Here is a 12,139-nt window from a genome sequence, read left to right as displayed (position 1 = left end):
AGGAGAGGTGCTCCATCCCTCTGATCATTTTTGTGGCCCTCCTCTGGACCCTCTCCAACAGGTCCATGTCCTTCCTGTGCTGGAGACCCCAGAGCTGGATGCAGTACTCCAGGTGGGGTCTCACCAGAGCAGAGCAGAGGGGCAGAATCACCTCCCTCGACCTGCTGGCCATGCTTCTTTTGATGCAGCCCAGGATACGGTTGGCTTTCTGGGCTGCGAGAGCACATTGGTGGCTCATGTCCAGCTTTTCATCTATCAGTACCCCCAAGTCCTTCTCGGGAGGGCTGCACTCAATCCCTTCATCCCCCAGCCTGTACTGATACCAGGGATTACCCCGACCCAGGTGCAGGCCCCTGCACTTGTCCTTGTTGAACCTCAAGAGGTTCACACAGGCCCATTTCTCAAGCTTGTCCAGGTCCCATCCCATCCGTCAGGCGTGTTGACTGCACCACTCAGCTTGGTGTCATCTGCAAACTTGCTGAGGGTGCACTCGATCCTGCTGTCTATGTCATTGATGAAGATATTGAACGGCACTGGCCCCAGTACGGACCCCTGAGGAACACCACTCGTCACTGTTCTCCATCTGGACACTGAGCCATTGACCACTACCCTCTGGATGTGACGATCCAGCCAATTCCTTATCCACCAAAGCGTTGCCCTTTCTGCTGCTGTATCATTGCACCTCCTCCCAAGCCCACCTTCCCTGTATCCTTCACCTTCCCTGCTCATGGGGAAGGAATCTCCCCAGAGACACTCGGATAAATTTATCTAGTGCTAATGTGACATAAAAATGGCCATATAGCAGAGACCTGGATCCACCTAGCCCTGGCCATGGGACTATGCACATACAGTAAAAGCACGCAGCCATGCTTCTACAGGAATATCACTCTCCTGGCCTCCAGCAATTTGCAGCTCAGGGATTTCTGGACTCAGAAGTGTGCATTTGTATGTAAAAGCTCTCAAAGCATTTTCCCCCTCCCCATGCTATTGTTTACTTACTATTTGAAGCAAGTAAAGCATCGATAATACCCTGCAGCAGAAGTTCAGCACTTAAGCGTGTATTGAATGAGGAAACACTTCTCCTTGTTTGTTTTGAACCTGCCATTTCCACAGAATATTTACTCCATGCTTGGCACTCCTGATGTTGAGAGCCTTATTGTATCTGTCCTCATTGTGTGTTTTCCAACTGGAGGAATGATAAAGTTGTTCCTTGCACAGAGGTTACTCTGTACCTCTGATTACTCTTGCCACTCTAAACGTTCTCTGGTTTCATTATATCTATGTTGAGAACTGGGGGTGAGGACTACAGTGTTCAAGATGCAAGAGGCAGAGAAGGCTGCTATGTCAATGTGTAAATCCATGTTTTGTTCTCTATTCTTAATAATGACTAACAGCTGCTTTTCTTTCTTGACTGCTCTTGAGTATTCACAGCTGATGTTTTCACAGAACTATCACAAATCAAGATTTTGTTCTTGAATTGCAATAGTCAGCTCAAACCCAAAGACTTTATATGTGGAAACTAGTTGTTTTTTTTTTTTTTTTTTTTTCTCTTTTGCTACATGCATCACTTCATTTTTATGCACTGACTTTCACTATTTTAGCTCTCAGTCAGTTTTGTAAAGTCCTTTCTGTAATCCTTCATAGTTGTAACTCTTCTGAATAACTTACCCTAAATAATTTAGTATCAGCAGCAAATTTGAGTAGCATAACACAGCAAAACACCCTAAAGTGCTCATACATCCTTGGCAGCTGGGAAAATAACAAGGCCAGATTCCTGTGTAGGTTCATGGATGGTCAGAGAGGTGCAGACCCTGAGAACCCGGCAGCGTGCAGGACAGGGGAGGCAGAAGCTGAGTAAGAGGGAACATTTAGTCCTGCAGGGCAGTCAGAAGTGGAAGCTGAACTATAGTAAGTCATAGCTTCTGGCAAAGAAATTCCAGTCCTGTACTCCTGTCTTGATCTCTTGTCTCATCAAGTCCTGCAGCACCTGTAAAAGCTGTGATCTGGTCCCCTCTTTTGACTTTCTAGTGCCTTCTAGAAAAGCCAACACTACTCAGTAATCACACATACCTGAATAAACCTTTTCCTCATCAATCCAAGGCCAGGAGCCTCTAAATTTCCCAAATTCTCGTACATTCCTTCGTACATTTCCTTAAGCTTATTTTTATTCCTCTGAGCTTTTACCAACTCGTTTCTGACATCCTCAACCCAATCCTGCAAACAGAAGGAAACAGATGAGTACTGAGAAAAATTTTACTGACCCTCACCCTTTGGTAATCTGCTCAGATTGCATTTGGGTTACCGTATTTACGAATAGTCAATTAATGTGTCTTTTGACAACCAAAAGAGCAATAAAAAGCCTATGGAAATATTTCCCTTTCATTCTGTCTCTCGATAAAATACTTCTACTTAATAACAGAATTATGTTTACTACCATAGTGTCTAGCGCAAACTAAGAAAGCCCCTATGGGGCCAGGAGTAGTATCTAACACAAGATGAGAATCCTTTGGACAACAGACTCAGAATGTAGACAGGGAAGCCCAGCAGAGAGCAGGGAAAGGGCATAAGAACACAAGTAGTCAGAGATTATAGAGAAGGCCACAAATGATAATTCTGTAACAGTTTCAGAATGATTAAGGAAGACTGACCATGGGGCAAGGCAGAGACCCTGAAAGAGAAAGCTGAAAAGGGCTAGTGCAAAACAGCCAGCTGGCACAAGGGAGGGAAACCATTGCCAGCGAAAGCTGCTGACAGCACCCCAACATCATCACCAGTTGATTCTGGGTTGAACCGCTTCCTGCGGCTGTGGTGTCAACCGAACTGCGGCAGGCCCCGCCTAGCACTCTCTTTCCTAAACAGAGGGTGAGGAATGAAGGGGAAAGGGGGTGGGGGTGTAAAAAAAAAAAAATATATATATATACTTTACCTTAAAAAGCCTTACGGGACTAGAGAGCTGTTCCAGGGAGCGAACAAAATCTTGAACTACTCCTCCTCTGTCCAACTTATTCTTGATCCTTTAAAAGAAAAAAAGCATGTCACGATGCAACAGGAACTACCGTCACCACCTAGCTTGCAGATAAATAATGCTCCAGATTGTCTGCTATATTCAAGAATCTGGCAAAATAATCTGGGGGTACGTAGGAAGACTCCTTCAGAATTCTCCAGTGGGCTGCATGACTGTCCTTGCCATGTGGCTCCCAATTTTTTAATTAAATGTCCCACTATGAAAGTAGGAGCTTGGTGGGGGAGTGGAAAGCATACTTGCAACAGAAATGGGCATTAACCAGACTATACATCCTGTCACAACAGTTATTCAAGCGCAACAGTTTGCGAAGCACAAGACTTCATCTTCTTATTTTAAGTGAAGAAATTCAGCAAATCTATCAGAGATTTGAAAAAAGGCAAAAAAGGACACCTAAACTTGTATTAGTGGTTCTACAGCACTGTGTGATAAAAGCTGACTTTTGCCTGGGGATTAACTCAGGTTTTATTGCACGACAAAATGGGCAAGGGAGGGCTTGTAGAGGAAGGTGCATTCTGCACACTGAATGAATAGAGAAGACGACAACAAAGAGCTGTCATTCCCCAAAAGATAACATGCAGCCATTTCACTGGCCCTCTCCGAATGCTTCTCATGACCCCTAAAGATAACAGTTTCACTAGGGGGAAAAAAACCCCACAAACCTCTCTCCACTCCTGAATAAAAAACATACAAAAGAGCTAGTCCGATTGCAAATTCACCTTTCTACAAACTCCTTGTTCTTATAACCAGTTGCAGTATCTTTGAAACAGTAACTTTCACTGCTGATCATGAAAGGGTAGATGATTGCCTGGGGATAGGTATTTGCGATCTCTTCAACCGTATGTTGCACGGCTACTGCTTCATCCTTGTCAAGTAGTGCCATCATCTGGCTAATCCAACCAATGAACTGCCAACAGGGAACCGAAGAAAGCTGCGAAAACACATACACTGCTTTCAACTTTGGTCCTCCTCAAAAATACCAAACATCGCAAACGCAAACAAAACTGCTCTGTGGCCCAGCCTGACAGACAGAAACACATGAAAAGGAAACGGAGAATGTCAGCTAGGTTGCACAAAACGTCCCTCAATAAAGCAGATTTCATTATTTTTTATTACTACTACTACCACCACCACCACCACTAACTACTGCTGCTTAATAGGTTTTACTTTACAAAGATTTGCAGTTTGTTGATCAACAGGAGGCTTTATACCCAAACTTGTGGCTTTTCTGTCTGGATGCAATATAATAATTTTTGATGACCACATACAAACAACTCAAAAATTTGAAGGGATAGTTCAAACACCACTGGGTTAAAGCCTTTATTTGAGTAAAAAAAGCCAGGAAGGAGAACACTGGAACTCCTACCAGAGTTCTGTTCTTCCTTCAACTTTAAAGAGGTTTCAGCCTGCTGACAGATATTAATTTCAGTAGAGCATCCCCTGCCAATATACTTCATGCTCACCTCACTCCAAAAGCCATATTACTTTTGAAAGGAGGGCTACAACATATCTTCTTGTGATAGCAAGGGACCAGTGTCTGACTCCTTTCCTCCTGTCTCATCCCTTCCTACCTCTCTAAGGGAGTTTAAGATCAAATCGCCAGTATTTATCTCACAGAAAGAGACAGGACAAAGAAATGCCTGGTGAAGTCCTTTTCTGAGTGAGGTTTGTTAACTGGACCAGACATCAGGTTCTGTTTGAACCATCAGAGCTTCACTGTGGCCACACCTCGTGCTCCTCAGCCATTTTTGCCACGTTTTCAGTTTCTTGGGATAACTAAGCCGTGTTTGACTCTTTCGATTTCTTCCTCTGACAGGGCCTGGCACTCTGTGAGCACCAGCACAAGGGGCTTGAAAACGCAGGCAGGCCAAGGCAGGAGCAGGCATGAGTCACAGAGGACCTCTCAGCTTATCTGTCCCATGGCAGCAGGGAAGGCAGTGCGGAGCACGGTATCCTGCTGTGGAGCGGCAATGGAGGGACAGCTCGTGGAAGGGAGGAAGAAGCTGTAGTAACCTCTGAAGTGAAGCAGGACAGGGAGAGGTGGGAGAAGTGGAAAATGAGCCTGGAAAAGCTGTTGGCTTCTTGCATACAGGAAACTCGGCCTACAGAAATAAGATACATTCCTCAGCCTAATCCTATGCACCCTTATTAGCCCACTTAAAATGTTCAGAAGGAAGAAAAAACACAACATTTTTTCTCCAGCAGCTCTCAAACTAACATTTGGAATCAGAATAATGATAAAAAGTTAAACTTTTAAGAAAAAAGTTTCCGTCCATATGAATTAGACTCAGCAAGCTAGAGAAAAGACAAGGAACAACGGTGGGATAAAATATATCTGATTTACCTGAAGCAAAACTTACCAGTCTAACCTCTCTGTCCATCCAACCTCCACCCCCACCTTTTAAATTCGATTTATAGCAACATTTGCTGCCAGGAAAATGGAAGCAACTAACCTCTCGTGTCACTAGACCCAATGTCTCTGCTGGATATCTTTCAATTATTTGCAGCAGTCTAGGAAACCTCAGCCTGGCTTCTCTGGAGTTCAGTTTTAAAGCTTTAATCATTTTCTCCACCACAATAGCTGGGAATAGCTGCAGATCTGCAGTGTTAATTTCTGCCAAGAGACATTAAACAAGAATTATCAGAAACACCATCACTTGTTCCATGTCTTTGATCATCTGGAACATCCATCTTCATAATTCAGTATTTTTTTTTCCCCCCGTGTATTTTGTATTTTTACTTTGTTCTCCTTCCCATCTGTTTGAACTGCACACATCAGCAACACATGTACTTGGGGACTGTAAGGATTAGCTTTATCAGGAAGCTGCATCACTGCTGGTATCTTGCCTGCTTTAAACACAGCACTGCTGTGGTCTGGGAAGGAACAAGGGAAGCATCTGCTGGACATGATATATATCTCACAAGTGAGAAGGAGACTATGAGTGATTCACTAGTACCACAGCTAGCAGTAATAGTGGGGGGAAAAAAGGAATATAAATACTGTTGAACTGGAGGACAAACTGTTCCATTTAAATTCAGGCTGTGTTGCTCAGGGAGATCTCTTGGGTATCACAAAAGCTCACGTATCACAGATAAATCCATCTCACTTGCTTAGGAGAAATCCTGACTAACCAAGCAAGCCTTCTTCTTCCCTATGCAGATGCTGGTCACAGAAGCTGACCAAAGTCATATACGCATCGATAACTCCGATCACATCTACATGTTCCATGGAGTGGGACTGCATCTCCTCTTTGGACTTCCTCGCGGCACTGCTGAAATACTGAAAAGCCTTCCTGTTCAGACCTGCCAATACCTGAAATTCAACCGTAAGACAAAAAAAGACACGTTAGCAAGTAGCATTCATCAATTCTTTTTGAAACTGGAGCTTGGTTGCAAGTCTTGAGTAGATAAAACTTTAACTGTATTAGATGTTTTGAGCGGCTGATACAAAGGAAAAAAATTGGGATGTTATTTCTAGCAGTAATTTCCAGAATTTTAATTTCCACAATTTTCAGTGGAAAAATATAAACTATGCTTTTAACTTAAATTAGTCTCTGGAAATGTTATGTGGAATTTTTAGAACTGCAAAAAAGTTAATGTTACTAGAGTGTCTGCAAACAGTTAACAGAAAACACAATTAAACCCGCTATTTTTTCCTATTAAGACATATCTGCAATATCTACATAACAGCTATACTTAGAACTTCTGTTAAAAAAAAAGCACACATCAAACTATTTCAAAACTGATATCTTTTTGCCTGTTACAAACATAGTCATATTGACCATATGTTTCTAATGCAGCTCATGCAATGAAGGACTTGACAAGATCCTTTACAACTGAATGTTTGTAAATCAGGTACATATACGCTTATATTGCCAACAAGCTTACCAACCTCAGACTTTGTAGCTATTGTAGTTATTAAACAAAATAAAAAATTTCTGCAGAACAAGCTGGAAAAACTGAAAAATGCTGTAACTGAAATGAAATAGTTTGAATTTCACGTAGGTAGAGGGAAACTACCAGGGTCAGAGAACTGCTCAATACTAAGCTAAAATAAGGCTAAACTCCTTAATCTTATACAAATATCTGGTATCCCAATCTGACTCATCTGACACAGAAGAGTTTTTATGCTCATCTTTTAGATTTCCTTAAGAAGAATGCTCTTAATAATTAGCTAATAAATGAAGCTTAAGCTTTAGCTCAAGTTTCTACACACCTGAAAATTTAAAATCTTTTTTGCAGGAATCTCTTCTTTATCTGCTTTTCTTTAACAACCATAAAAACACAAATTAAGAACAATTTTTTGCTGTTTTATACTGATATGGTTCATATCTAAGGGTCTTCATGGTGGCTTTAGGAATTAATAGAAAAAAGTCAGCAGTGGTACTTCAAATTCTTACTCAATCAATTTGACAGACAAGAGGTCAGTGCCACAGTATCTGGGACAACTGACACCATATACCATCTCAGATGCAGCACCATCTGTCACTGTATTCTTCAAATGTGCACCTCACCAAAAAAGGCAAAGATGACCTGCATATGCTCTGTCTTAAAAACCCCTCTCTTCTCTATCACTAAAATTATTTAGATAAAATAAGTATCGGTATCATTATCAGTATTATAAAGATCTTGTTATGAAATAAGATAGTTTGACAGCATGAAGAAGCTCAGAAATGCCCAGCTGAAATAAGGGCATTCTTTGAGGACCATGTTCCCAAGCTTTGTCTTGCCACCGTGCATGCAGGTGCTACGACTATGGCTTTCCCCTCCACGCAAAATGCAGGGACAGAGAAACACAAGAACACTCTCCCAATTCAAAAGGCTACAGTGGTGGAGAACCCCAGGAGAGCAAAACCCAGACAAAACAGCAACCACAGCGGTTCTTTTTTTTGTTTGCTTGTTTGTTTTTCCTTCCCCTAGCTGTTGTTCCTGGACAAATCACTGCTAATAGATGGGTTTCACATTCTCTGTATATATCCATACCCATCACCTATTGAAGTACCGATTACAATACTGAAATACCTAAAAGCTCTTCCCCTCCGATTTACCTTTTCAGGACTCTCAAGACCTTCTCCTGACAGTACTGATATTTTTCCAGCTTTTTCTTCCTCAATTTGCTCAAGACATCTTGGATCTTGACTAAGAGCGTTGGCCATGATGTGGTATGTAGTACCCAGAAGAAGATTCTGGTTTCGGAAGGCCATTACGTTCTTGCTAAGATAGTCAGATTTGGTATCTTCTGTTGGAATTCAAAAACAAAGTTGGTAATTTGACAACAAAGCAGCTTTGTATAATAAACAACATGAAGGAAAGAGAAGGCTGTTACCAAGCAGGGAGATGGTTTTCAATACTGAGAGTACGCGTTCAGGACAACTATGGTTCCGGCTACAACTATGCACAAAGCGGCAATAGGCATAATTCCACCTCACCAGCCAGTCTTCCCTCGTTTTGGCTTCTTTGCGTAGGTCTTTCAGAAGCTTCTTGGCAACTGAGAAACTGTTCTGTATTCAGATTAAGAAAGAATTTTCAGATAATATGCTGAAGAGGAAATAAAACCTTTCTGCAAGCAAATTAAGGGATGAGAGGATTTAGTTAACACAAGTAAAGCTATAAGAAGATGAAGAGAGGTCCACTGCTTGTTGGGTCTCATATTCAAAAACATATTTGTGCTAATGGAGAGATTTGAAAAGAAAGAGAACAGAGGTTTGACAAACTGAGGAAATTAAATAATTCTATCTCCATGACTAAACAGGCATTAATTGTTCTGCAGTACAAACACATATGAGAAATGTAACTTGGTTTATAATACCATTAAACAAATCAGTTACGTTTGTGTTTTGATGAAAAGTTTCAGATAAGTAACACTAAAGGAAATATTATTTTTCATTTACTCCTTTAAAAGTGTATAGTCTACACAGCACTAATGATGTATTTGGTTATTAGTGCTTAAAACAAACTCCGTCACTGATTGCAGATTTCTGCAGCACCTCAAAAGATGAGGGAGACCTCAATTTAAATATTATTTGTCTTGTCTCAAGCTTGAAACACCAAAGGCCCATAATCAAAGGCGGCTATGTTTCAGTCATTTTAACAGTCAGATCCAAAACAAAATTTCTAAGTCACTTAGCTTTAGCTCTTTATAGAAGTGTTAACCTAGCAGCATTAATGAAAACTATAAAAAAAAAGTCATAAAATGTTTCATCATTGCTGATTGAAGTAAATTGTATTGATTCAATCTGAATTTGGTTTGTTTTCTTATACAGAAGAGATTATTTGTAAACGAGAAAGCATAATGTTTGGTTCCATTAATGCTGCAGCATTTCAGATACTTTATTTATCTGCCCTTTAGAGTGTCAGAAACCATCTGTGGATCAAAGGGGCCTTCAGACACATTTCCAGTAATGACAAATTATCATCAAGTTTTTAATTAACATTTATGCATTTGTCTTCTTTCTCCGTGGAACTGACTTTCTTTGAGTTTTCAAAATGTCCTGGACCGCAAAGTCAAAGATAGGCAAGGTCTGCCCTGGCAAAGAGGGTGCCAAAGAACACCTATGAGGCTTTTTCAGCTATAGTTTCTATATATTTTCTTAGAAAACTGGAAGCTATCAGACAGTACAGTCACCTGTTTTCTGGCACTTTCTATCATCTTCATTTTCATGTTAAATTTGCAGCTTTTAATCATTGAGTAAATGTCTTCACCCTGTTGATCCACTTCCATTTGGTCACCAGCACCATATTCTTCATCCACCTCCATGCTATCATTGGCCTGATCACAGAGAAGTTTCTCTTGCAGTTTGTCAAGAAAGAAACACCTGCACAATGACAATAGGAGTACAAATCACCCTGGTATGCATGCAAGGGAATGAACATTCAAAAGTGTCGATCTGCCTGACAGTAAAAGCTAAGAAAAAATGGCAAGCTATAGCGATCACCTTTAGCAAGGGCTAAACATAGTCCTCAGAGTCTGGAAAGTCACAACCAGGGACAGGTTGACCCTGAGAGCCTTCTAGGATCTTGAATCAATGAGCTTAAGTATTAGAAAATGTCCACAATAGAGTAGGATTTTTTGTTAGGTTGTTCCTTTAAAATCATAGCTACAACCTCGAAGTTCACCAAGACGTAACTTGCATTCCAACTTGACAGAAGTGCAAAGAAACAGGAGTCTTGTTTGTATTGTGAAGTGCCAGGCTATATTTTATGTTAACCTGCAATTCAAATATATATGAAACCAACACACGTAAACATTGAAATTTGTGTTGCAGAAAAGACCAGCAACCATACTCAACATTTGAAAGGGAATTGTCACTAACCAATGCTAAATCCTTTTCATTCTATAACTAGTTGTATCTAATTTAATAGCATCTCCCATTATGCAGACTTATTCAATGCAGGGGAGAACATTGCAGTCTGGAGCAGGGCTTGGTGCTGAATAAAGGTACATCCTTTGTCACTAATTTAAGATGAGATAAAGGTTTTTTAGAAGCACATAAAAATGTTCAAGACACTGACAACCCTTCAAGTCAAACGTTTTGAGACTTTGTAAAGGAGTAAGCCACACCATGTGTTCTGCCTAACATTTAATTGCAATAAGCTCTTCTGTAGCCATGCTTTCCTGACACCCAGAGATAATAAAATAAATTACAGAGCACAGTGGGTATCAGCAGAGCTGTTGAAGAAGTTGTCCCCCAGGAAAGGAGAAAGAATCTAGATTTGCATGGGAAGAATGGATTGGGATGAAGACAGGTACCACAGGGTGGATGACAGGTACCACAGGGTGGACAGAAGACTTTCAGATTCAAAGAAGCATTCCAGCTCCTTCAGAGCTAATCCAGAGGAGTCTCCAGAGATCCTTTGTTCTTTCTAACAACAGTCGCACAGCAGAAGTCTCTAATTACAGCACTGGTCATTAACTTTCCTATAAAAATGTGAAGCACTGATAGTGACAGGGCTGGGCTTATTTTGTACACTCCCTAACTTTGGAACTGCCTACAAAGTAGGCAAGTATTTTTACTCATAATGGACTGGCCTTTTGGGTGGTGTTTCAGTGAGCTAAAAGCAGCTGACCTACTCAATTACAAGTGGATGTGTTTAATGGCTGCTGAAGTGGGCTAGCTTGTACAGTGATGTAGTCCCTGATGCAAGAAAATGCCTAAACTAACAGTTATGTTTCTGAATCAAGATGTGGTTTATTCCCTGTCCCTTTCTCAACCTCCTTTTGCTTCTCACTACAAGTTAGTCACATAAAAAACAGTTACACTGATAAAGCTATTACAATGGTTAAAAAAAAAAAAAAAAAAAAAAAGGTCATACACTGGATCAACAATTCCCCCATATGAAAAGAAGCAGCATTAGAAAAAGCACCTCTCAGAACTCAACAGGCAGAAAGAACTAAAGCTAACCCAAGAATGCAATTTTACCGATTTGTAATGATATCATCCCAGATGTTCATAGGATCCATTTTAGCATCTGGATATCTGCTTGTCCAAATTCTGAGAAGTCTCTTAAGGGAAGCCTGTGAAGCTAAGTTACCTAGAAATCAATTAAGAATACTTTAAATGCATCTAAATCCAAACAGCGTGAAAAAGGCCTAAACCAAACATAGTCTAACATTCAAACCACAAAACTGCAATAAACAACCCACTTGCATTTCTGGGCTTGCATTAAATACACTATTTGGTGATCATATTGTTTTTGTTTATTGCTGAAGCACAGGAGATTCAATAAGGACATCAGTGTCAGCTGTCACTGGGAATCACCACTGGCTCGGTACCTTTCTGTACTGGAATATGCTGGAATATGGTGGAACTGCTAATTAAATTTAATATATAATTCAGTTTATGCACATAAATTTGTATTTCATGTCTGCCTCAGTAGCTATAGATTATATACCACATCCATCTTTCATCTCTGCTAGCCACTGTTTGCTACCAAAAGTGACCCCAACAAAAATCTTAGTTTAAAACTATTACTTACACTTTTAAAAGAGACACTTAACTCTTATCACAATAGATAGACGAATAAAACTTTGCAATAGAACACAGAACTATCTTCAAGCCTATCTTACACAACTGCAATAGCTCTTACTGTCAAGACGACAGTAAGAAGTAATTCCAG

General features: G+C 40.6%; 1 protein-coding gene across 7 annotated transcripts in view; it reads right to left on the bottom strand.

Moving 5' to 3' along the window:
* The window catches only part of PRKDC (protein kinase, DNA-activated, catalytic subunit), an 87,317-nt gene that overhangs the window by 12,559 nt on the left and 62,619 nt on the right, over window positions 1-12,139 (bottom strand). For 3 of the 7 annotated variants that reach the window (XM_082316541.1, XM_082316540.1, XM_082316543.1), the window contains 9 exons: window positions 11,443-11,554; window positions 9,648-9,837; window positions 8,349-8,523; window positions 8,071-8,261; window positions 6,155-6,335; window positions 5,476-5,636; window positions 3,742-3,953; window positions 2,927-3,014; window positions 2,071-2,214 (listed from right to left, as the gene is read on the bottom strand). In XM_082316541.1, coding sequence (XP_082172667.1) covers window positions 2,071-2,214; window positions 2,927-3,014; window positions 3,742-3,953; window positions 5,476-5,636; window positions 6,155-6,335; window positions 8,071-8,261; window positions 8,349-8,523; window positions 9,648-9,837; window positions 11,443-11,554 — 1,454 coding nt within the window. Of the gene's footprint in view, window positions 1-2,070; window positions 2,215-2,926; window positions 3,015-3,741; window positions 3,954-4,813; window positions 5,125-5,475; window positions 5,637-6,129; window positions 6,336-8,070; window positions 8,262-8,348; window positions 8,524-9,647; window positions 9,838-11,442; window positions 11,555-12,139 lie in introns of those variants that run through there. The other 4 variants (XM_082316542.1, XR_014228683.1, XM_082316544.1 and 1 more) reach the window with 4 other exon arrangements.

The sequence above is a fragment of the Platalea leucorodia genome (genome assembly GCF_965183815.1).
Source record: "Platalea leucorodia genome assembly, chromosome: 1".
NCBI lineage: Eukaryota > Metazoa > Chordata > Aves > Pelecaniformes > Threskiornithidae > Platalea > Platalea leucorodia.
Note: the sequence above shows the minus strand (reverse complement) of the source record. Positions and strands in the feature narration are given on the sequence as shown.